The following is a 27,097-nucleotide window of genomic DNA, read 5'->3' on the forward strand; positions in this document are numbered from 1 at the left end:
CTAGCTTCCACTTGCTCCAATCTAATTTTTAAAGTAGTATTTTCTTCAGTGGTCTTTTGGACCTCCTTTTCCATTTGGCTAATTCTGCCTTTCAAGGCATTCTTCTCCTCATTGGCTTTTTGGAGCTCTTTTGCCATTTGAGTTAGTCTGTTTTTTAAGGTGTTGTTTTCTTCAGTGTATTTTTCAGTATTTTTGGGGGTCTCCTTTAGCAAGTCATTGACTTGTTTTTCATGGTTTTCTTGCATCCTTCTCATTTCTCTTCCCAGTTTTTCCTCCACTTCTCTAACTTGCTTTTCCAAATCCTTTTTGAGCTCTTCCATGGCCTGGGACCAGTTCATGTTTTTCTTGGAGGCTTTTGGTGTAGGCCCTTGCACTTTATTGACTTCCTCTGGCTGTATGTTTTGGTCTTCTTCGTCAGCAAAGAAAGAATGCAAAGTCTGAGACTGAATCTCGGTGCGTTTTCACTGCCTGGCCATATTCCCAGCCAACTAACTTGACCTTTGAGTTTTTCAGTGGGGTATGACTGCTTGTAGACTAGAGAGTTCTATGTTCCACGTTTGGGGGGAGGTGCCAGCTCTGCCACACCAGCACTGCTCCTTCCCCAACCCCCAACCCGGACTGGGCTTAGATCTTCAGCAGGCTATTCACTCCTGCTCTGATCTGCCACTTAATTCCTCCCACCTGATGGGCCTGGAGCCAGAAGTAACAACAGCTGTAGCTGCCACACCTCCGCTGCCCCCGGGGCTGGAAGCTGAACCACGAACTCCTTCCACTCCTGCAGCTTTTCCCACTAACCTTCTCCGCAGTCTTTGGTGTTTGTGGGTTAAGGAGTCTGGTAACTGCCGCAGCTCACTGATTCAGGGCGCTAGGGCCCCCTCCACCTGGCTTCTGGTCTGGATGGTCCACGCCCTTCAGGCTGGCTTCTGCTCCACTCCGTTCCCAGCTCCCAGCTCCCAGCTCCCAGCTCTGTGTGGGATAGACCTCACCCAGAGACCATCCAGGCTGTCCTGGGCTGGAGCCCTGCTTCCCTCTGCTGTTTTGTGGGTTCTGCCATTCTAGAATTGGTTCAGAGCCATTTTTATAGGTTTTTGGAGGGACTCGGTACGGAGCTCACAGTAGTTCCTGCTTACCAGCCGCCATCTTCCTTAGGTCTGATTTTCTAACAGTATTTCATACACCTCTTTTATTGTTAAACATCCATCTTTTTTCATTTAAACTTAAGCTCAGATTTTCAGGATATGTTACCTTAGCTTGAGCTTTATTGCTTTTTGGAACATATTACATTTCCTCCTTCATTTTCTGGTGAGTGCAAAATAGTCTTGCGTTATTTGAATTTCCTTTCCTTCATATTTGAAGGTCTTTCTCCTGGTTGGTTATAGAATCTACTGTTTATCTATGGAATTGTTAAATTTAACAAGTTGAGTGTCTTGTTGTTCACAGCCTAGCAATATGGAAGCAATCTGGAAACAATCTATGGAGTTTCTTAATCAGAACTTTATTTTCTGGGTCGAAAAGTTCTGTGAAATTTTCTTGTATTATTTCTTTTTTTTTTTTATAAATTTCTTTATTTATTTTTAGTTTACCACACATGGTTCTACATAGTTTTGAGTTCCAGTTTTTCTCCCCTCCCTCCCCCCTCCTTCCCCAAGATGGCATGAAGTCTCATATAACTGTCATGTATAACTTCGCATTGAATTAATTTATGCACTAGTCAAGTCGTGGAGAAGAATTTTGACCAATGGAATGAATCATGAGAAAGAAGAAACAGAACCAAAAAAAACAAAACAAAACCCCAAAAACAAAAACAAAAGAGAAGCAGAAAAGGCGAGCATGTAGTGTGCCTCAGTCTGTACTCAAACTTCGCAGTTCTTTGTCTCGATGAAGATAGCATTCTCCATCGTGAGTCCCCTGGAGTTGTCCTTGCCCCTTAGGTTGCTGAGAAAAGCGCAGTATGTCAGGGTTGGTCCTCACGGAATCCATATATTTGTGGCTGTGCACAACGTTCTCCTGGCTCTGCTCCGCTCACTCAGCATTATGTCGTGTAGGTTTTTCCAGGTTGTTATGAAGTCTGCATCATCCCCATTTCTTATGGCACAATAGTATTCCATCACCTTCATATACCACAGCTTGTTCAGCCATTCCCCAATTGATGGGCATCCCTTTGATTTCCAATTCTTGGCTACCACAAAGAGAGCTGCTATAAATATTCTTGTACATATGGGTCCTTTTCCCGCTTGCGTGATTTCTTTGGGATACAACCCTAGAAGTGGTATTGCTGGGTCAAAGGGTATGAACATTTCTATAGCCCTTTGGGCATAGTTCCAAACTGCTCTCCAAAATGCCTGGATCAGCTCACAACTCCACCAGCAATGCAACAATGTTTCAATTTCCTCACATCCTTTCCAGCATTTATCATTCTCCTGATTTGTTATTTTAGCCAATCTGACAGGAGAGATGTGGTATCTAAGAGTTGTTTTGATTTGCATTTCTCTAATCAGCAGCGATCCAGAGCATTTTTCCATATGCCTGTAGATAGCTTTAATTTCTTCCTCTGAAAACTGCCTGTTCATATCCTTTGACCATTTCTCAATTGGGGAATGGCTTGTATTCCTATATATTTGGCTCAGCTCCCTGTATATTTTAGAGATGAGGCCTTTATCAGAGATACTAGTTGCAAAGATTTTCTCCCAATTTTCTGCTTCCTTCCTAATTTTTGTTGTGTTGGCTTTTTTTGTACAAAAACATTTCAATTTGACATAATCAAAATTATCCATTTTGCATTTTGTAATGCTCTCTATCTCTTGTTGGGTCATGAATTCTTTACTTTTCCACAAATCTGATAAGTAAACTATTCCTTGCTTTCCCAAATTACTTAGAGTATCAACTTTTACTCCTAAATCATGAACCCATTTTGACTTTATTTTGGTATATGGTGTAAGATATTGGTCTATGCCCAGTTTTTGCCCTACCATTTTCCAATTTTCCCAACAGTTTTTGTGAAATAGTGAATTATTAGCCCAGAAACTGGCCTCTTTGGGTTTATCAAAGAGTAGATTGCTAAACTTGTTGATTTCCCCTTCTTGTGTACCTATCCTATTCCACTGATCCACACCCCTGTTTCTTAACCAGTACCAGGCAGTTTTGATGACTGCTGCTGTGTAGTACAGTTTAATATCTGGTGTGGCTAAGCCATCATCTCTAGCATGTCTTTTCATTAATATCCTAGATACTCTAGACCTCTTGTTTTTCCAAATGAATTTTGTTATTATTTTGTGCAGCTCAGTAAAAAAATTTTTTGTTAGTTCGATTGGTATGGCACTGAATAGATAGATTAATTTAGGTAGAATTGTCATTTTTATTATATTAGCTCGGCCTAACCATGAGCAACTGATATTTCTCCATTTATTTAGATCTGATTTTGTTCACGTGAAAAGTGTTTCATAGTTATGTTCATATAGGCCCTGGGTTTGTCTTGGCAAATAGACTCCCAAATATTTTATAGTGCCTTCAGTAACTTTGAATGGAATTTCTCTTTCTATCTCTTGCTGTTGGGCTTTGTCAGTAATGTATAGGAATGCTGAGGATTTATGTGGGTTTATTTTATATCCTGCAACTTTGCTAAAGTTGTTTATTAATTCAAGTAGTTTTTTACTTGATTCTCTAGGATTCTCTAGATAGACCATCATATCATCTGCAAAAAGTGATAATTTAGTTTCTTCTTTTCCTATTCTAAATCCTTCAATTTCTTTTTCTTCTCTTATTGCTACAGCTAATGTTTCTAGTACCAAATTGAGGGGCAGAGCCAAGACGGCCGCATGAAGGCAGCGTCTTACCGGAGCTCTCTCACAAGGTCTGTCAGATTCCTATAAAAAAGTGAATTTGAGCAGATTTGAGAGAGTCAGAAACTGCGAGCAGTCTGCCTGGGGCAAATTTCCGAGCCGGGAGAGTCTGAAAGGCCGGAGGAACAAACCTGCAGGCTCGGAGAGTGCTCGGTGCAGAGCTGCTCCAGACCAAAGCGGAAGCGGCTGGCCGAGAAATCCACGTGGGAGACTGGGAGACGGGCTGGGAGAAAGCTGGGCGCCCAAAACCGGCAGAGATCCCCAGGACTCCCAACACAGGACGGCAGTCTGTGGGAGCGACGAGAGGCAGCGCAACGCCACCAGCCGTGAAAACACCCAGTCCTGACACTTGCAAAACCCAGGAACTCGGCTTCTTGAACTTCCGGAAGACTCAATGGCCAGGTAAATGGCTCTAATCCCTCCCCCCCTCACCCAGAGAATTCCTCGGGGAAAAAAAAAAGAGAACTGAAACAGAGGAGAGAGTAGTGGGGCCTCACAGGACAAATACTAGAAGCTCATTAGTCCCAGAGGGGCAGAGTCGGCAGGGGTCAACACCGGGAGCCCAGACGTAACCTTGCTCCCCCAGGGGAAGTGCCAGACATCAGCTCAAACAACAAACAGCTGAGACCATTGCTGAAAAGCAAGTGCTGGAGAGCACCCGCAGGGAGTGAGACGCCAGGGAGCCAGACCCCTCCCCCACACCTCAGGAAACTGAAGGTTATAATTCTAGACTCACAACCCCCAGAATAAGAAAGCTGGGACAGAGAGCCCAAAGATAGAAATTCATTGTAACGCCAGGAAAAGGGAAAACAAGAAACATGAAGAAGAATACAAAAAAACCAAGGACAATAGATTCTTGTATTATTTCTTAGATTATAGTGTTCAGGTTCTTTAAATTGTCATGCTCTTCTAGTAGACCTATAGTCTTTAAGTTATTCCCAAGCATTCTGTCTTTGAGATCAATGTTTTGCTTTTTTTTGAGTATGTGCTTTCTTTTAACGTAATTGCTTTTTGCTTCTTTTGTTCCAGATTGTCCTTCACTTCTATATATTTATGTCCCCAATCATTCTCTTTTTTATGAGACTTGCAATTATGGATCCAAGTTTTTGTGTTCTCCCAATTATTAGGGAGAATCTACTGTATAGGCCCCTACTCTACAGACCATAAATTCTATACTGACAATTCTTATTTTTCATTCAAACCACTCAGGAGCATTCTGTTATTCTTTTCAAAATCAACAGGGCCCTCTGCCTTATCATGTGTTGAATCATTTTCCTTTAATTTGCAATATTTATTAAGAGATGACAAAACTTTTTTTTACTAAATCTGTAATATTTCCTTCTGCTGTTAATGCTTTGGTTTATCTGCTTATGCTCAAATTCCTTGAGTTTTCTTCCTCTTAAGGTCTTTGGTAATTTTAGGGTTTTTTTTCTTATTTTCCTCTGTTACTCACATTCTGGCTCCCTTCCCTTTCTTTTATACAATTAAGATTGCCTATTTTGCTCTCCTTATCCATTTCTAGTGGGGTTTTTTTTGGGGGGTAGGGCAGCCAGTGAGTTGAGAATAGTAAAGATAATGATTAGTGACATCTGAGATTATGATGTCATCATATATAGATAATAGTTTCTATCACATCTGTTGGGGCTTTTGAGGTCACCATATTGATCCAAGTATGATAATACATAAAAAGTGAACATACTGAAACTAAAGTCAGTAAAGGGGAAGGGGAGGAGGATTTATTATTTGAATGACCCTCTAGAGTTCAATTTTGGGAATAGGAAACCATGAAGAAGGGTAAGAAGGCATATTATTTCACAAAGTAGCCAGAATTAATCCGTTAAAAAAACCTAAAGAAAAGCAGCTTCATAACTCACCATCAAGAAGAAGTACCAGGGCTGGGGTATTCCATAACGTCCTGGAAAAACTGCTTCAATATACCAAGTCACCAAGGCATAGAAAAAAGAATCAAATACCAACATTCCAAGGATATGTCCAAAGGTTAAATTATCATTTCTGGTGACTGGCTGTGTAAGTTTTGCCCACTGAATTCCATTTTCTGAAACACAACAGAAGATAATTTGGTTATCATGTATGCCAAACTAAGATTATAACAGTTACCCTGTGGTTTCCAGAAATAAGATGTGATTGTATGAGGGCAGAAGACAAAACTTCACAGGTTTTAGGGGTTAGGTTTTAACAAACTGAAGTTCTGGTGTGACCTTTAAGAAAAAATATTCTGCACATGGCTGAAATAGGGCTGGAACTCAAAAGAGAGATTAGGACTGGAAGTTATCTGAATAGAAATGGAAGTTGAAGTTATGGGCATGAATGATATCGCTAAGAGGGAAGAGATAGAGAAAGAAATGAATATTAAGATATAACTACTTTAAGGAGTTAGGAAGAGGACAAAATTAGGGAAATAAGAGGAAAATCATGCATGTTTGCGTTTTTTTTTTATTCAAAGGTTGAAACCATAGGAGGTGAGTTTTGTTTAAGCATAATCTGGAGCAAAGAGAATTTCCTGGGAAACTCCCACTCATCTCATTTGTCTATGGGTTGTAGCAGTGGACTGTATAAGGGGCCATATCAATTAAAAATCACTTATGGACCTGTCTTTTATGTTGACTAATCCAGGCTAGGGTTAGTAATGTGTACCTGAATATTCTGAGCTGAGCCCTTTTATTTCCTCATAATCAGAGTACAAAAGTTGTGAAGCATTAGAACATTAAATCATTCCTGAGTAGACTCATTTATGTCCTTCCATTCTCCTTACTTACTATATCCTGAATGTACAAATCCTTCCTTATTCTTTCATAACAGCAAGCACCCTGGCACACCCAGGACGGCCTGCTAGCACAGGTTCTTTGATCTGCTTTTATAAAGGAGAGGCAACTTTTAAAGGGGTCAACAATCTTACTTTAACTACAGATAAATAGAAAATACAAAGCACAGAGATTCAGCAGACAGGGCTCCAACTTTGAACAAAGTAATACAACCACCAGATCGGGGAAGCATTAACATCTGAATAGTCTGGGGCCTCTTAACAAATGGCTACTCAGAGTCCTGTCCAGGGAATCAAAAGGTCTTTCTCATGAGCAAGCCCCCAAAGCAAAATTTCACCTCAGAATATATATGTATGTATGCATACATACATACATATGTTTATATTTTATATATATATATATATATATATATATATATATATATATGTATATGTATATGTGTATGTGTGTGTGTGGTGTGTTTGTGTGTTAGATATAGCAAGCCTCCCCATAAGCAAACCTCCCGCTAAGCAAGCTCCTCCTTAGGCTAGTTCCTCTTGGGCAAGTTCTTCCCGGCAATGGGCTTTATGTGACTCAGGATGCATGTTGCAACAATTCAGCTAGCAGCTGCTGTGGGGGTGAAAAACCAACACAAGCCCAACAACAGGAATGATGCAAGCCCAGGTTCTTTTGATCTGCTTTACTAAGGAGAGCAACATTAAGGGGTTAACAATCTAACTTTAATCCAACATATAAATATCATTCACTTAGTTCAGGGGAAAAAGCCAGTACCCTGAACTTCAGAGCAAACACAAACATTACAAACATCAACAGACAGATCTTGTCTGATTCAAATCTCGATTCATAGTTACCAGAGTTTAACAAAGTCCAAACATCTGGGTTTACAAGCTGGAGGGTTCTTAACCACAGCTGCCCAGAGTCTCCACATCAGCACACTACCAAGAGTGACAGCCCTGAGCAAATATCTCTGTCTTCTCTTTTTATGCACTCTTTAGCCATAATCAAACATTATCTGAGCCACCAGAACTTAAGTTCTTACTATCGGCTCTTAGCAAATCCTCTTAGGACCCTGGGGGCTTCACACCCACATGGGCTTAGCACCTAGTAGCTATGGATTTCGAGCTTACTTGGGAGTGAAGATATAATCAGACCTCCCTTCATTGGCCCCACCTAGAGCCCCATCTGTTACCAATGCAATGTATCACAGATGTGAGTTGGGCCAGAGCTCAAAAATTTAAATACCTGTGTACCTGTAGACCTGGGGACATGGCCCCTGTTCCAAGTAAAAAGGGGACACGTGGTCATATAGATCTATTAATGGACAGTGAAGATCTTCCTATTCCTTTAACATTACACCTTTAGGGATCATTTCAAATCCAAGTTCCTCCATAAAGCAAATGTGACTCAAATTCACATTGATCTCTCCTATTAATGAACGCTTATGGTACATATGGCCTATGATGTATTGTTATTTAATTATTTTATGCATTTCTAACTAGACTGTAACCTCTTTTATCAAGGAGATGATTTTTACTTTCTTCTAGCATCTTCACAGATCCTAGCAAGAGTGTACATGTAAGAAAGTTGTTCAATAATTGCTTATTTTGTATAATGCACAGTTTTATGCATCTTTTTAAATTTCTTAATTTATTTTCAGTTTTGAAGTCTTCACCTCCCCTCTCCTACTCATGGAGAGGGCAAAAAAAAACCCCACATTGTCCAAGGCAAAATATGGATTTTCAATAAAATAGAGGACTTTCAAGCTCTCTCAGTGAAAATACCAGAGCTGAATAGAAAATCTGACTTTCAAGCACAAGAATCAAGAGAAGCATGAAAAGGTAAACAAGAAAGAGAAATCATAATGGACTTACTAAAGTTGAACTGTTTTGTTTACATTCCTACATAGAAAGATGATGTCTATGATTCATGAGACCTCAATATCATAGTAGCTGAAAGGAATATGCATATTTATATATGTGTATTCATGTATGTACATATGTGTGTGTCTATGTATGTATATATGTAGATATATATGCATATATATATGTACACACACACAAAGGGAACAGGGTGAGTTGAATATGAAGGGATGATATCTAAAAAAATAAAATCAATTTAAGGGATAAGAGAGGAATACATTGAGAGAGGGAGAAAGGGAGAGATAGAATGGGGTAAATTATCTTGCATAAAAATGGCAAGAAAAAGTGGTTCTGTAGGAAGGGAAGAGGGGGCAGGTGAGGGGGACTGAGTAAATCTTGCTCTCATCGGGTTTGACCTGAGGAGGGAATACCATACACACTCAAGTGGGTATCTTACCCCACAGGAAAGAAGGAGGAAGAAGATAAAAAGGGGGGATAATAGAAGGGAGGGCAGATGGGGGAGGAGGTAATCAAAAACAAACACTTTCAAAAAGGGACAGGGTCAAGGGAGAAAACTGGATAAAGGGGGATAGGTTAGGAAGGAGCAAAATGTAGTTAGTCTTTCCCAACATGAGTATTGTGGAAGTGTTATACATAATGATACGCATGTGGCCTATGTTGAATTGCTTGACATCTTAGGGAAAGTGGGTGGGAAGGGAAGAGGGGAGAGAATTTGGAACTCAAAGTTATAAAAACAGATGTTCAAAAACAGCAACAAAAAAAATTTTTTTGCATGCAACTAGGAAGTAAGATACACAGGCAATGGGGCATAGAAATTTATATTGCCCTACAAGAGAAGAAGGGAAAGGGGGATGGGAGGGGAATGGGGTGACAGATGGGAAGGCTGACTGGGGAATGGGGCAACCAGAATATGTGCCATCTTGGAGTGGGGGGAGGGTAGAAATGGGGAAAAAAATTGTAATTCAAACTTTTGTGAAAATCAATGCTGAAAACTAAATATATTAAATAAATTTTTAAAAAATTGGAATAGAAAAAAATCCCAAACTGAACCAAACCCCAAACTCACTACAAATATGTATGGTTATGCAAAATAAATTCCCACATTAGCTATGTGGAAAGAAGGAAAGAATGAAGGAAGGAAGGAAGGAAGGAAGGAAGGAAGGAAGGAAGGAAGGAAGGAGAGAAAGATGGATGGGAGAGAGGGAAGAGAGAAAGGGAGGTAGGAAGAGAGAGAAGAAGGGAGGGAGGGAGAAAGGCAGAAAGAGAAAAAAAGAATAAAGAAGGAAGGAAGTCTGCTTTAATTTGTAGTCTGAGTCCATAAGCCTTATCTGGGGGTGCATATCATGTTATTCATGAGTCCTTTAAAATTGTTCTTAGTCATTGGGTTGATGAACTTCCTAAGTCTTTCAAAAATTATCTTTACAATATTGTAGCTATTGTTCTCTTGCTTCTGTTCACTTTACTTTACATAAGTTCATACAAGTCTTGGTTCCATATTTCCCTGATACCATCCACTTCATTATTTCCACAGCTCAACAGTATTCCATCAGATTCACATACCATGACTTGTTCAGCCATACCCTAACTGATAGACATCAACTCAGTTTCCAATTCCTTGGCACCACAAAAAGAGCTACTATAAATAATTTTGAAAGTATGACTCCTTTTCCTCTTCCTTTGATCTCTTTGGAGTATAGACCTAGTAGTGGTATCACTGAGTAAAAGAGTATGCACAATTTAATAGATTTTGGGCACAGTAACAAAATATTTTCCAGAATAACTGGACCAATTTACAATTCCAACAATAGTGAATTAATTACCTGTTTTCCCACATACCCTCCAGAACTTGCTGTTATTTTTCTGTAACTTAGCCAATATGATGGATGTGAAGTGGTAACTCAAAATTGTTTTAATTTGTATTTCTCTAAATATTCATGAATTATAGCATTTTTATATGGTACCTGATAACTGTGAAAACTGCCTATTCATGTCCTTTGACTGTCAACTGGGGAATGGCACTTATTCTCATAAATTTTACTCTTACCTTAGAAATGAGATACTTTGAGAAACCTGTTGAAAAATTTCCACCCCCTCCCCTGATTTCCCATTTCTTTTCTCATTTTATCTTCATTGGTTCTGATCATGCAAAATCTTTTTAATTTCATTTAATCACATTTGTCCGTTTTACCTCATGTGAACCTATCTCTTCTTTGGTCAAGAACCTATCCTGATCATTTCTTCCATGCTTTTGTAATTTGCTAATGATGTCACCCTTTATTTCTAAGTCATGTACCCATTTGGAGCTTGTCTTGGATTCTAGGTGAGATACTCATCTACAACTAGTTTCTTCTAGACTACTCTCCAGGTTTCCCAATATTTTTTGTTTTGCAACCAATGGTCTGGATGTTTGGGTTCCTGTGATCATTTTTTCTGTACATTACATATGTAATCTGTTCCCCTGATTTACCTGTTTCTTCATTGATCAGTCATTCAATCATATCTGAGTCTTCATGACCCTGTATGGTACTCTCTTGGCAGACACTGGAAGTGGTTTGCCATTTCCTTCTTAAGCATATTAAGGCAAACAGTGGTTAAGTGACTGGCTTAGAGTCACACAGCTAGTGAGTGTCTGAGGTGGAACTTGAACTTTCTGGAGTGGCCACAGTGATGGGAAATGCCATGAAACTGGCGTAGGTTTTGCAATCAAAACTAATCTAGTCAACAAGCTTCTATGCTTCTGTATTCGTAAGATGGGCTTTTAACACTTACTCAGTCAAGTGCCCTTGAAGAGTTTGGCCTTTGTTTCCTTGATTTGATTTCCTTAAATTAGGAGTTCTTAATGACCTCTTTGCCTCAAGGGAAAGCCTAGTTTACATGGGTTTGAGTGACGTTTGTGACATCAGAGGCTTTTAGACCACGTAGATTTAAGTCGAATTTTTCTGATACTTTTAGGTCACATGGATGGGTCGCACGTGTGACTCACCTTTGACCCTGAATAAGAAATATAAACTCAGAGATTGGCATTCTCCCTTGGGGCTCTGAGCCACAAAAGGAGTAGCACGTGACTCTGGGCCAGCCGTTGTTATGAGCTCCCTGGCTCCTGAACTCAGATGTTGATGGTTTCTTGGTAACTATGAATGTATTTGGTCTGTTTATGATGTATGTTTGTAATTTGTATTTGCTCTGAAGTTCAGGGTGCTGGCTTTTTACCCTGAACTAAGTGAGTTTTTATTTGTATGCTGGACTGAAATAAGATTGTGAACCCCCAATGTTACTTTCCTTAGTAAAGCAGATCAAAAGAACCTGTGCTGGCACTGTCCTTGTTGTTGGGCTTGTGTTGGTCTTTCATCCCCCACAGCAGCTGCTAGCCAAATTGCTGCAACAGCTTCCCAAAGGGAGTGAAAGAGAGGCTCATGACAATGTGATTGCCACTTGCAGGAAAACATCATGCTACCATCATCAGTGCCTATGCTCCTACCATGAGGAACCCTGATGAAGGCAAAGAAAAATTTTATGAAGACCTGAAAACCTTCATCCACAATGTGCTGAAAGAGGACAAGCTTGTAATTCTAGGTTACTTTAACACCAAAGACAACACAGACTATTAGACATGGCAGGGAGCCCTTGAGAGGAATGGAGTTGGAAACAGCAAGAGCAACGGTCACTTATTACTGAACACTTGTGCATCTCATGACTTTCTCATCACCAACACTGTCTTCTATTTACCTAAATGTCATAAAACTTTGTGGATGCACCCTTTTATCAGACATTAGCATTTAATAGACTATGTGATTGTAAGGAGAAGAAACAGAGAGGATGTGAGAGTGAAGAAGGCAATGTGTGGCACAGAGTGCTGGACCAGTCATAGACTTATCCTCTCCAAGCTAAATATTTCCACTAAACAAAAGTGGTGGCCCCAAGGCAAGACAACTACCAGAATATTTAATGTCAACAGATTAGAAGCCTCAACAGATTGTTGCTAACTTGGAGGGAACACTGAGTCAACACATAGACTTCTCCTCCTTCTCAATAATTACTTTTTGGTGAATTATTATAAATTGTTTTCTAACTCCTAGTCTAACAGAATAGCAGATCCTAAGAATTGGAATGGACCCAGAAGCCCCATAATTCAACCCATACCAAAGTGAGAAAATTCTCTACACCTTCACTGACAAGTAGTCATCCTGCCAAAGCTTGACAATCTCCAGTGAGGGGGAAGGACCTCAAGAGCTCCTGGACTAGCTCTGGGTCATTTCAATTTTGAATGCCCTTGATTACTAGGATGTTTTCCCTAAACCAAACCTGAAGCAATCTCTGAAATTTCAATTCATTCATCCTTTCCTAGTTGTTTCCTCTGAGTTCAACCAGAAGTCTAAGTCCTCCTTCACACTAAAGTCATCAGATACTTGAAGACAGCCATGTAATTCAACTAATCAAGTTTTTAAAGAGCCTGCTGTGTGACAAACCTCTTTGGAAGGCAGTGTAGGGAAGGACAGGATACAGATGAAATGAGAAATAGGGACTAAAACTATTATTTCAGTGGTATGGTGAACACAGTTACAAAATACTTTTCACACAAAGAAAGACAAATCCAAACAACTGGGAGAAATATTAATTCCTCATGGGTAGGTTGAACCAATATAATCAAAATGACAATATTTCCTAAATTAATTTGGTTCAATCAAACTAACAAATAATTATTTTGTAAGGCAAGAAAAAAATAATAAAAAAATCATTAAAAAAGTGGCCTATTAGTACCAGATCTATTTATTCTGAGGTGAGATTTTGCTTTGGGGTCTTGCTCATGAGAAGGCCCTTTTGATTCCCTGGACATGACTGAGCAGCTTTTTTGTAAAGAGTCCCCCAACTACTCAGATGTTAATGTTTCCCTGCTCTAGTGGCATATGTAGGTGGTTTATTACTTTGTTCAGACAGTTGGAGCCCTGTCTGTTGATCTTTGTGCTAATTTCTCTATTTATATTCTCTCTGCTTGTATTTTCTCCACATTCAGGGTGCTGACCTTTTCCCTGAACTACTGAATGTAATAAATCTAAGATTGTTGACCCCTTAAAAGTTGCTTTCCTTTAGAAAAGCAGATCAAAGAACCTGTGCTATCAGACCATCCTGGGTGTGCCAGAATGTTTGCTGTTACAACGGGGAAGGGAGAGACAGAATTTGTAACCAAAAATATAAATAAGTAGAAGGAACAGAAAACCAGTGACACTTCTTGAAAAAGAAGGTGACATAATTAGACTTAAATTTAGGATATTAATTTGGTACCTGTGCAAAGGTTGGCTTAGACAGGTAAGCCAGGAGAGGCAGGGAGACCAAGATGAAGATATTACAATGGTCCAGGTAAAAGATGATGAGGATCTGAATTGAAATGGTGGCTGTTTTAATGGTGGAAAGGGGACATATGAGAGATTTCCTGGAGATAAAGTTAACAGGATTTGGTAGCTGACTGGATATAGGAGATGAGGAGAGAAGGTAGAAGGAAAAGTAGAAAATAATTCTGAGGTTCTGAGCCTCGGTCACTGACAGGATTGTGGTACTTTTGTCAGAGACAGGGAAGATAGGAAAGAATATATTGAGAGCAGTGGAAGATAATGAGTTCTCTTTTGCATATGTTAAATTTCAGTTTCTCATGAGACAGCTAAGATCATATGTCTGGTGGGCAGTTGGTATTGCTGGATTAGTGCTCAGGAGAGAATAGGACTGAATATACAGATTTGGAATTTATCTGTGTAGAGATGATGGTAAAACTAATGGAAGCAAATGAAATTATCAACATACAGAAAATAAAGATCTGAGGGCCCAGGACAGAGCCTTGGAGTAAATTTATGCAAATGTAGCAGGACATGGATGATGATTAAGCAAAGGAGATAGAGGCAGGAAGAAAATCAGAACAGAGAATCATAAAAACACAGAGAGAAGAGAATAGAGCCAAAAGTGGCAAAGAGATTGAGAAGAATGAGGGCCAAAAAAGGCCACTCTATTTTGCAGTTAGGATATCAGTGGTAACCTTGAAGAGAGTAGTTTCCATTGAGAGATAGAGTTATAAGTTATATCCCTCCATCCTTCTCTCCTTTTTATCTTTTCTCCAAAATAAACATCCCCAATTCCTTCAACTGAACCTTTGAGACATATTCTCTAGTATTCTAACCATCACAGTTGCCATCTTATGGATATGCTCCAGCTTGTCAATGCCCTTTCTATGTACAAACCCTCACATATGGAGCCCCCGAAAAGTTAATCCTGGTTCAAAGAACCCGGTGGGACGAATCAAGCAAAATTATAACTCATGAGCCCGTCAATATGTTTACTTTTGTCAGTCAGAGGACAGACTCTTTCAAAATGGAAGACATTTAGTTATTCAGTATAGCAAATAGCATGAATGCAAAGATAACCCTATGGGGCATACTCCCACAAATTAACACAATACCGGGGGGGAAATCCACATGCATTGAACAAACGTGGTACCTGGTACTGTTGTACCTATAAGTTATATAGAAAATATATGTGGCCAAAAAAATATGTAAGAAGTAGTATATACCAGGAACCATGTAGCAGAGGGCACACATCAAGGTCAGAGCACAGATTTAGCAAAAATATATAGGTAAGGAACATATGTAGCTTGAGCAACTCACCCAACCTCTGATGCTAGAAAACTATAGTAGAACCTTGGAATATAAATTTAATTCTTTCCAAGATTCTGTTCTTCATGCAATTTGTTAGCATTGCAAAGTGAATTTTCCCATAGGAAATAATGCAAAGTTGGACGATTGGTACCACATCCCCAAAAATATTCATATAAAATAATTATTTATAATTTTAAGTACATTTTTGTCCCTAATACACCTGAAATATAATAGCAATGATTATTACACCATATAACCAAAAATAAAACAAACTAACCTGTACTTCACCTTTGAGAAGAGTCGTGGCTGGTGTGAGGGAAATGAGAAAGGGAAGAGGAGGAGGAAGGGTTATTGCTTGGAAGGAGAATCTCCTTCCATGAGAACACTGGGGATTTCAGCATCAGGAGTGTTCTTTCTAATGCTACTTTCACTAAAAGTAAGACTAACACTACTGCCTTCACTAATTTTTTTGTTTTTTAGAATCACTTTCATGTTTTGATTCACTGATTTTTTTTTTCTTTGCATTCACTTCTGACTAGGAATCTATTTAATGACACTTGTTTTGACGTTTTTTCAGAACGTTATGGAAATGTGACATTGCATTATCGTTAAAAAGATTCGTGGCTCTCATTGCTACAGCCTTATTTGGGTGATGTTTTTCAAAAAAAATTGCACTTTTCCCCACATCTGATAAGTCTTCCTAATCTCACTTGATGTGAAGGATTGCTCCAACCTCTCAACCTCCTCCTCAGATGAGATATCCTCCACAACCTCTTGCTGTTGCTCCTCATGCAGATCCATCAGGTCATCTGTCATCAGCTCTTGGCTGTGTTCCTCCACTAGCTCTTGAATGTCTTGAGCATCCACCTCCAGTCCCTTCATGAAGGATCAACGCCAAATGAGGCTGATTGGGTGGTATACTGACCTGAGGTTCCTTTGTTTGATATATGAAAGCAAAAAAAACATTACCCTAGTTGAGTGTCAGACTGTTGAGAGTCCTGCCAAGTCCAAACATGATCTTTGGACTGCAAATTTTTGTTCATCCTTCAAAACAAATTGTGTGAAAAATGTTTCCTTGTCCAGAGAAGCACAAGTAAACCAGGTTACTCATAAACAAAGGTTCTACTCTGCTAATATTCTTAGATGGTATCACCATGTTGCTCACTGTTGGGCATCATATCTCCTCTGTCCATTGGGCATCATGCTATTCTCCCCCGGTTTCTGTATTATTTCTTCTGGTCCCCATGGACACTGAGCTTCCCCCAAACCATCTGCTTGGCTTTAGCTCTTCACCCTGATCTCGTTGAACTTTACTTCTACCTACTAAGGTACAATGGCTAGAAAGCTTCTTTCTGGACTGGAGAGGTTGAAACTCAGCTACCTGATATAGGAAGGACCACACTAACTGAGCAGCCAACAAAAGCCAGCAGATTACCCCCAGGCTAAGACTATTTTTAATGGTCTTTTTTTCCTTTCTGTTGAATGAAGTTCATAGTCCTACTCCACTGTCGAGTTGGGGTTAGAAAATAATTGTATTTTTCTAACATTTAGAGGAACTAAGCCAACCTCGCTCTCAAGATTGTATTTAATAGGCATGCACACCAAAGTAGAACACTAATAACAAAGCACATAATAAGCACATGGCCACATCCCTTCCTTGGGCAAACTGCTTAACCCCAACTGCCTCACAAACAAGCAAAAAATTAATATGGGAAGAGTGAAATGAATAAGGACTATCTTTGGCCACTTGAAACATCAGAAATACTGACCAGATCTTTTCAAGGATGTGACATTACTATTATTCCTTTCATATTAAATATGATTACAAACCACCACTGAAAACTATACTTTGTGGCAAAGCCAAGATGGTGGCATAGTGGTACCAACATAGCCAAACTCAACAACTCAAATCAAATTTTAAAGTGGTAGTGTCAACAACAGATTGGGGGAGACATTTTTCCAGCTGAAGACAACTTAGACCATTGGCAGGAGAGGTTTCTGACACCAGGATTGGGGAAAGCTCTCCTGCCAATGTCCTAAATGTCTCCCCCAATTTGTTGTTACCACTACCACTTTAAAATTTGGACATAAGCCCAACAAAAATTCCTGAAAGAGTTAAATAAAAATAAGAATGGTAAAGGAAAAATAAGAATGGTAGTAGAAAAACTTGGAAAAGAAATGAGCATGATGCAACATTATGAAGAGAGAATTAAGAGACTGGTAAAAAGGCAATAACAATATCAAAAAAAATAACTTAAATAACAGAACTGGCCTAATCGTAAAAAGAGGCACAAAAATTCACCAAAGAAAAGAAATCTTGAAGAATCAGAATTGGACAAACAGAAACAGAGGTACAAATGCTCAGTAAAGAAAATAATTCCTTAAAACTTAGAATTGGGCAATGGAAACAACTCATGAGGCACTAAGAAACAATAATAAACAATGAATGAAAAAATAGAGGAAAATATGAAATATCTCATCAGAAAAACAAAAGACCTGGAAAATAGATTGATGAGAGATTATTTAGGAATTATTGGACTATCTGAAAGTCATGATCAAAAAAATCTTAGATACCACATTTCACGAAATTATCAAGGAAAACTGCCCTGAAAACTTAGAACCAGAGTGTAAAATTGATATTGAAAGAATCCACTAATCACCTCCTGAAAGATACCTCAAAATTAAAACTCCCAGGAATATTATAGCCAAATTCCAGAGCTCCCAGGCTGAACTAGCAAGGCAATAATCACAAAATAAACAATAATTTTTAAAATGCTTATGTGGTTCTGTATTGCAAAATATAAGAGACTCTCCATATAGAAGGTAGAAGAAGTAAATCATTTATTCCGACACCAGAGAACCAGATCCAAAACCAATGAACCCAATCCATCACAGCAGTGAAGAATTCAATACACAATATCACAGCAGAGAACCACTCTATCCCTTAACCTTCTGCCACCCTGCTGGGGTCTTCCCACAAACACACTCACAGCACAGCACACATCTGCTCTTTCCCTCAGCTCTAACTGCTCTCTCTCTCTGTGAGCATATCCTGTGACACACTTTCCTTTTTCTCTCAGCAAGCTCCTCCCACCACATGTGACTTAGGTTTCCTATGACATAAGCAGGACACATGGCCTATTAATGGGTGGGAAAGATTTTCAAATCTAAATTGTCATTACACAGGCCAAGGAGAAAATACTTCAAGTAACCAGAAAGAAATAATTCAATTATTATAGCACCATAGTTGGGATCACACAAAATTTAGCAGCTTTCACTAAGTGGAAGGCTTAGAATAAGATATTTTGAAAGGCAAATGAGATAGGATTACAATCAAGAATAACCTACCCAGCAAAACTGAGTATAATCTTTTAGAAGGAAAAAAATGGATACTTAGTGAGATAGAGGGCTTTCAAACATTCCTGATGAAAAGACCAAAACTGAATAGAAAATTTGATATTCAAACACAAGACTAAAGAGAAATATAAAAAGGTGAACTTGAAAGAGAAATCACAAGTGACTTAATAAAGTTAAACTTTTTACATTCCTATATAGGAAGATGATAAATGCAACTCTGGAGAACTTGATCATTTTTAGGGCAGTTAGAAAGAGTCCACATAGACAGAGGGCATGAGTGTGAGTAGAATATATTGGGATAATCTGAAAAAGTGAAGGGATGAGAAAGAAAAATGTACTGGGAGAAGGGGGAAGGGACTGTTGGATGGGGGAAATTATTGCACATAAGGGAGGCACACAAGGAAGAACTTTTATGTTGGAGGAGAAAATTGGGGGTCAGTGGTGGCAGGCAATGCTTGAGCTCTCTCATTGGAATTTGTTGAAAGAGAAATATATATATTCACATTCAGCTGGGTAGAGAAATCTTTTTTTCCCAATAAGGAAATAGGAGGGGAAAGGAATAAGAAAAATGGGAGGAGAAATGATAAATGGGAGGGTAGATTAAGAAAGGCAATGTTCAAAGGCAAAAAAGACTTTTGAGGATGAACAGGATAGGAGGAGAAAGATAAAAAGAAGAAAACAGGATGGAGGAAAATACACAGTTCATAATCATAACTGTGTGAATGAGATGAGCCACCCCATAAAACAAAAGTGGATAGCAGAATGGATTAGAAACTAGAATATAAACAATATGCTTCTTACAAGAGGCACACTTAAAACAGAAAGATACACACAGAGTTAAAATAAGAGGCTGGAGCAGAATCTATTATGCTTCAGCAGAAGTAAAAATAGCAAGAGTAGCAATCATGATCTCAGATAAGGCAAAAGCAAGAACAGACCTAATAAAAATAAGCAGTGAAACTATATTTTGCTAAAAGTACCATAAACAATGAATAAATATAAAAATTTTACAGCAAGTTTCTCTGATAAATGCCTCATTTCTCCATATATAGGGAATTGAGTCAAATTTATAAAAATAACGGCCATTAACTAATTGATACATGGTCAAAGGACACAAAGAGGCAGTTTTCAAAGTAAAGCTATCTAAAGTCATATAAAAATGTTCTAAATCACTATTGATTAGAGAAATGAAAATTAAAACGACTCTGAGGTACAACCCATACCTATCAAAAATGACAAATGATGTCAGGGATATGGAAAATAGGTACACTAATGCATAGTTCATTGAGCTGTGAACTGGTCAAACCATTCTGAAGAACAATGTGGGACTATGCCCAAAGGACTAAAAAACTGTACAATATCCTTTGACCTAGCAATACCACTACTAGGTCTATATCCCAAAGAGATCAAAGTAAAGGGGAAAGGATCTATATAAAGAAAAATATTTATAGCAGCTCTTTTCATGGTGGCAAAGAATTGGAAATTATGGGGAAACTCCTAAAGTGGAGAATGGCTGAACAAGTTGTGGCATATGATTGTGATGAAATACTATTTTGCTATAAAAGTGATAAAGGGGATGGTTTCAGGAAAACTTGTAAAAACTTACATGAACTGATGCAAAATGAAGTGAGCAGAACCAGAACATTATATACAGTAATAGCTATCATATATTATGATTAACTGTGAAAGACAATTTCTCTGATCAATACAATGACCCAAGACAATTCAAAAAGGACTCATGATCGAAAATGCTATCAACCCCCAGAAGAGGCCCTTATTTTTCTAGCTTCAGTTTTCAGAATATGGGTAATATGAAAATATATTTTTCATGATTTCACATGTATAATTGATATCATACTGCTCGCCTTTTCAGGAGATAGGGGAAGTGTGGGAGGGAGGGAGAGAATTTGGAACTTGAAATTTTAAAAAAATGGTAAAATAATTAGTTTTTTAAAAAGTAAACTACTTTGTCTCTCCCATCATTTCCACATCTTTTGTAACACTGTTCCTATGAAAGTTAGTTGAAATTTACTCTAAGAACATTTTAATTAGCAGGAGAAATCATCAGCCAATACTTCTTTCTGAAATTGCTTTTAATGTCAAAAACGTGGCCCTGGCAAGCATACCCCAATTGATAAATGGGCAAAGGATACGAACTGGTAGTTTTTAGAGGAAGAAATCCCAGCTAACAGTAATTATACGAAAAATGCTCTGTCAATAATAATTAGAGAAATGTTAATTAAAATAACTCTGAGGTTCTACCTTATATCCATTAGATTGTTAGTTTTGTTTAATTAATCATATCCTCTTTTACTTTTTCTTCCTTTTGTTCTCCCCTTACCTCTGGCCTTATTGATGAAAAGGTGGTAAAGAAGAGAGAATTTGCTAAACATATATCTAATGTCTAAACTACAAATGAAGTAGGCTTTTTCTGATTTATTGCCCCCCCTCTCTTCTGCTTCCCCCCACCCCAAACCTACGTTTTTACACTTTCCTCCATTTTCTTAAAAAAATCAGTATGCAATGAAAAATTCACTTTCGGTGAGTTCTCCAGCTTTTCCCATGTGCTGCTAAATTAAAACAAAGCAATGAGAGAAAACCAATTTTGGCTGGAGTCTTCAAATGCACCGCACCAATTAAATTACATCAAATATATTATTATTCCTTTGAAATGGTTTTCAGACCAATAATTTTTTTTAAAAAAAAAGACAAATTCAAATAAAAAAGTCAACTTTGTATGACCAAAAAATTAGAAATTATGTAAAAATCACAACACTGAGTGAAACAACTATGTGCAGTCGTTTTTCCCCTCTCTCTCTCTCTCTCTCTCTCTCTCTCTCTCTCTCTCTCTCTGTCTCTGTCTCTGTCTCTCTCCCCCTCTGTGTGTGTGCGTGTGTGTGTGTGTGTGTGTGTTCCTTTTTAAATCTTTTAGCAATGATAATATGACAGCAAAACCCCGACAGAACATTTCCAGTCTGACAATAAGCAATCGATCAATCATTCATTCACATTTGTGGTTGAGGGAGCAGGCCTGGGCAACACCCTCCCCTGCCACCCAACCACTCTCTGCCACCCCCACCCTCACCACCCACCAATTTCAACCTGAAAAAATATGCTTCTGATGGCTGAACCAGCTATTCCAATGTGGAGGCCAACCCAGGTAATTATACTTTTTTTTCAGCAAAAGAAAAAGACAAAGTTTATTAAGGATTAGTTATGTTGGCCAGATACTCAAGAAATCACAGCATAGGCTAAACTATTAAGGAATCTGAGCCGTAATCACACTTTTGATTTCTACCTGGCATCTCACAGCACTTTCTGAAGATTAGGGATGATTTGCAGCTCACCCATGAAGGGAAGAATTGGTATACCCATTAGGCAGATGTTTAAATGGATACACCAAGGGGTCTTACCTAAGAGGGTTGGATACCTGGAACACTAGGTACCCTTTCTAGCATCATTAATTCCATGGAATTTAACTAAACATCACTCCTTGTGAGAACTGGTTAACAGGCAGGCCAGACTCCAGCAGAAAAGTTGGCTGAAGGTATTCTCTGCTATTTTAAGCTTTCCTTTAAAAGAATCCATGAACTTTTCTGCTCTGGAGTCAGAGGTCCTAGGTTCAGAATCGCACCCCTGATAACCACTTTTGTGACCTTGGGAAAGTCACAGCCTCCCTGGGCCTCAGTTTCCTCACCTGGAAATATGGAGGTTGCACTGGATGGCCCCTGAGGTCCCTTTGGCTCTAAGTTAATGATCCCATGATTTATGCCTTGTATGATTTTGAAAGTCTTTGAAACTTCCAATGCCTCAGTTTCTCCCTCTGTAAAATGTGAGATTTGGCTAGATGGCCTCTGAGGACCCTTCCAGCTCTAAAGTCATCATCTTTGACCAGAATGGAATACAGAAGTACACTGGGGGAGGAGGGGTGGGAGAATGTACTTTCCTCCATTTTCATTTAATACTCTTTTTACTGTCTTCTTTAAAACATTGGAATTTGTTTTGATTAGGACTATTCCCTTACCTATCCTGTCCTCCTTCTTAAATTCCTCTTTCTGTCTTCCCCCCTCCTCATTCTTCAGTTCTCTTTGGAGTCTAAGGTATTTCTTTGCAGTAATATTTGTGTATGATTGCATTCAACCATTCTTTGTTCAGTTCAGATGAAAATGAGGTCCATGAGATGCTTGTTTCCACCTTCTTTTATGTTTGAATACTCTTCATCTTATGCACCCCTATTATTTGTGATTTCCTCTTTTCCTCCTCAATATAGTGCCTTAACCTTCCATTTTCTGTCTTCTAAAACCATGAAAACAGGACAAAACTACCTCCAGACCCTGTCTTTATTATTTACCTCTCCATGATCCTTGAAGATATTAGTGTTATGAAAAGATAGGTATTTATTTCTCTATTACATATAAACAATTCATTCTGACATAGTCTCTTTCAGCTAAACAAATCTGTGTGTACATTTCTATATTTCTTTTGGCTTTTGAGGGTTTTCATTTTGGAGTTTCTTTCAAGAAGTGGTCAGTGAATTCCTTTTATTTTTACTTTGCCCTCTCATTCTAAGAAATCTGGGTAACTTTCATTTGTGATGTTTCAGATCATGGTATCCAAGCTTATTTTTTGGTCATGATTTCAGACAGTTCCATAATTCTTGGATTATCTTTCCTTGATCTGCTTTCTCGGACAGTTTTTTTATATGTGAATTTGTATTTCTTACATTTTATTATGTTTTTAAAATCCTTTAATTTTGTTTGAAAGCTCACTTTGAATAGATTCATAAAATTACAGGAAAATATGAGCAAACCAGTACTTATTAGGTTTATTCCATCCCTAGCAAAGAGTCTATGATTACTGTATTTTAATAATGATAGCTCACAAATTTATATAGTATTTTAAAGTTTACAAAGTACTTTCCTCATAATAACCTTTAATGATAGATGATATGATGTTCCCAAATTTTCAGATGAGGAAATTGAGGCACATAGATGTTAAGTGATTTTCCCAGGGTCATGTAGCCAGTAAGACTAAAAAGTCGGGAAAAAAATTAGCTTCCTGATTCCAAGCCCAGCACTCTTTCCACCGCACCACAGTCCTCTCTTTAAAAGACATAATCCAAAAATCTAGATCTAAGATAATAAATTTCCAATCAGTATCTAATTTACCACACTTCACCATAGGCTCAAGTCCTTGAAAGACTATCTCTTACTGGCAAACATCTATCTTCTCCTCATGTCGACCATGAAACCCTTTGAAGAGCAGGTTCCCCTTGGAAATGATATACTGAACGCAAATGTAATTACCATAAAACCTTCTGTTTTGTACCAATTAAAAGCAATTTCTCTAAATAATGCAAAATGTTTGCACTGAAAAGCCAGGAACTTGATCTTCTATATAAGTTCATAAACCTTGAAGCATGTAAGTGATGTAATTATCATCATTATTATTATTTAAAACCACAGGATGTCATTGTTATGACCCCAATTCTACCTAGAGAGAACTCTAAAGGGATTCAATTCAATTTAAGCATTTATTAAACATCCACAATTTGCAAGGCACTGGGCTATAGTGGAACTTTATTTTGTCTAGAGCTGTGATTTTGGTAATGTAGGGAACCTTAGGTAAGGAAACTCTCTACCAATGCAGGTTAGCAACTTATAGTCTAAGAGGGTGCAGAGAATTTAAATGACTTGCCAAGATGTGTCAGAGACAGGACCTAGTCTCCTGACTCTGAGATCTACTGGACCACATTGTCTCTTAAACTGGGAATACAAAGACAAAAAAAGTAATCCCATCCTTGAAGACTTTGGGCCATGTTTGGGGAGAGGGCAGGGCTGGTCATGGTGGAGAATACTTACCTTCAACTTCAGAGACAATTAGAACCTGAATCCCCAAGAGTATTGCAACATTTGAAAGAAGACAGGAAAACAGCTTCTTATTGAGAGTCATCACACCATAATAAGAACGGATGAAAAGATATGGGAGGTAGGTAATAAAGTAGAGGAAACCTCCTACAGCAGCAGCTGTACTGGCTAGAAATTTGGAAAGGGAAAACAGAAGTCGTTAAACAATATGCAATAACAGAGTACAAACCCCCTTTTCTGACCCAATAAGGCAATTTTATAATCAAAGTGTTTGTGCAGCTATCAAATGCTTCACTTATAAAACTGAAAGAAACTTTCTTCTGAGAATTGCTCTTCTGTATCAGAAGATTATGGCCTTTTACAACTTAAACAAGGATAAATAATTATGCTTATGGAAATTTTCTTTTGAATGGCTACTTAGTAATTAAAATCTGAATAGTAAGAGAAATTCTTAAAGTGCAACATTATGTGTAAACAAATGTTGGACTCATAGAACTAGAAGGATATAAGGGGTACCAGGATAGAAATCCCCAATTACAAAATTTGGAAAAGTGGTCATTCATTTGGGTTTTGGATATTTCTAAAAAGTTTTTAAGGTTTTTATATTTACAATATCCATCTTAGATCTGTCTTCTGGGGCTAAAAATAACCAAGTCTATCTACTCTATCCGATGTGAGCAGTTTCTCTATTCTACACGAAAGTCCTTAAAATACTTTAAAATAACTATCCCTTTCTCCTCCAAGTTTCTTTTTTTCAAACTAAGTATCCCTAGTTTCTTTAAGCATCCCTGTATAGGACTCTTTCAAGTCTTTTCAGCTTTCTGCAAGGACAAATACTGGCTCTTCAATGTTCTTTCTAAATCTGAGGCATGCAGAATTGAGTATACTACTCTAGAGGTAAACCTTACAGGACAGAATATAACAGTACTATTTATTATCTCCAAGTCCTTCTTTTGACATTTCCAGGCTATGTGACCCTCAGCAGGTCCCTTTTCCTTCCAGTGTCTGGGGCAATTCTTTAAGATTATAAATCTAGAGTTAGATGCCAGTCTCCACTCCTAGAGGGAATTTCCTCACTGGAAGTATGCTAGAATAGGGAAATCACAAGGCCAGTCCAAAAAAACAATCTCAGAAAACAAAAATTCTGGTCAGAAACTGTAGTTCTTGGGAACACAAGTAGTGTATTTATTTATTTTTTCACCTGCAGGTAGAGGATGATAAATACGGCAAGTGAAAAATGTACTTATACAGATGTTGGATGGCTTTTTTTTACTACCATTCTTTACTATACCGGGACTCTGGGATCACAGAAAGGGATGAGGCGATTAAGAAAAGAGGAGTTTGGGGTTCTGTCAATGTTTTCCAGCATGCTAATTAGACACATACATTTATTAAGGGTGAAGGTAGGAGGGTGGTAGAGGAGGATGAGCTAGTATGGGAATCGACAAGGTGAGATGTTCTACTCTACACATAGTTTTTTTTTTCAGCATTCTCCTCAGCTGATTGGAAGGACCTGGCCACATTCTTGTGTTGAAGTCCTGGGAGCATAGCTGTGGGGTCTTGAATCCTTTTAGGAAGGGCTGGAGTAAATTACTTTGTCCTAGGTAGAATACAACCTCCACTTTGCCTTATCTATATAGCTTCCCTGAAAAACTATTATGTACTTCTGGAATTCCATATTCTTACGCTATCCTGATTAGGCATCTGAGTGATACAGTAGATTGAGTGTTGGAACTGGAGTGAGGAAGACCAAGCAAAGCATTTAACCTCTCTCAGCCTTGGTTTCCTCACATGTAAAATGGGGACAACAATAGCACCTACTTCTCAGGGTTCTTGGGATGATAAATGAGATCCTATTTGGAAAGTTCTTGGCTAATCATAAGGAACTTATATAAATACTATTATTATTATGGCTCCATATGGGTTCTAGGAGTAGATGATGACATTGTCAAGGCAGACAACCATCTCCTGGGCCAGATCTTCTAATACCACTTTCATTAATGTCTAAACACTCTGGGGGCACTATGCAAAACAAATGGTATAATTCCATCATACATTTTATATGACCTATTGGTCCACACCACCTCAGGCACCCACAAAGATGCTGACAACCTTGATCTTGCCATCACTCACAAATATACAACTTACATATTTATGAACTTTGAAATATCCTTATCTGAGAACAATCTATTGACAGTCTACATCTCCCTCTGCCTTCTAACACTACACTGTTCTTCACTGTGACCTCCAATCCCTACACCCCTCAATTCCCTCCCAGGCCATCAGTCCTGCACTCTCCTCCTTTACCCATCCTGACCCCATGGTGAAAAAGTTCAACTCTAATTTCCTTGACCTCTTATTGAGTTCCTTGACCCTTTATCATATTGCCAAGTTGTGTACTGTAAGCCTCAGTCTTGTATCACCCCACCATCTACTGCCTTCACTCCTAATCATGTGCTACATGTGCTGCTAAAAAAAGGTAATGAAAATCATGCAACTGTCCTGACCGGGTCCACCACAATTTTGTTATATCTCCTTAACTGGTCTGCCACCATTGCTATGCAATCTTCTTATACCTCCATAATTAACTCACTACCTCATTCTCTACAGCAGATCTTTTAAACTTTTTTTTTTACTTCTCATAGCACCCTTTCCCCCATCCTTTCAGCTGACAACCTTTCTTCATAATTTACTGAAAAAAAACATAACTGACAGCATCCACTGGGAGCTCCT

General features: G+C 38.5%; 1 protein-coding gene across 1 annotated transcript in view; it reads right to left on the reverse strand.

Moving 5' to 3' along the window:
• Nucleotides 1–27,097, reverse strand: part of LOC118841655 (ATP-binding cassette sub-family A member 3-like) — a 253,568-nt gene that overhangs the window by 209,798 nt on the left and 16,673 nt on the right. The window contains exons 5-6 of the mRNA XM_036749234.1: nt 24,359–24,532; nt 5,714–5,895 (exon numbers count right to left, since the gene is read on the reverse strand). Of these exons, the coding sequence (XP_036605129.1) occupies nt 5,714–5,895; nt 24,359–24,532 (356 nt within the window). The remainder of the gene's footprint in view (nt 1–5,713; nt 5,896–24,358; nt 24,533–27,097) is intronic.

Source organism: Trichosurus vulpecula, chromosome 1 (genome assembly GCF_011100635.1).
Source record: "Trichosurus vulpecula isolate mTriVul1 chromosome 1, mTriVul1.pri, whole genome shotgun sequence".
NCBI lineage: Eukaryota > Metazoa > Chordata > Mammalia > Diprotodontia > Phalangeridae > Trichosurus > Trichosurus vulpecula.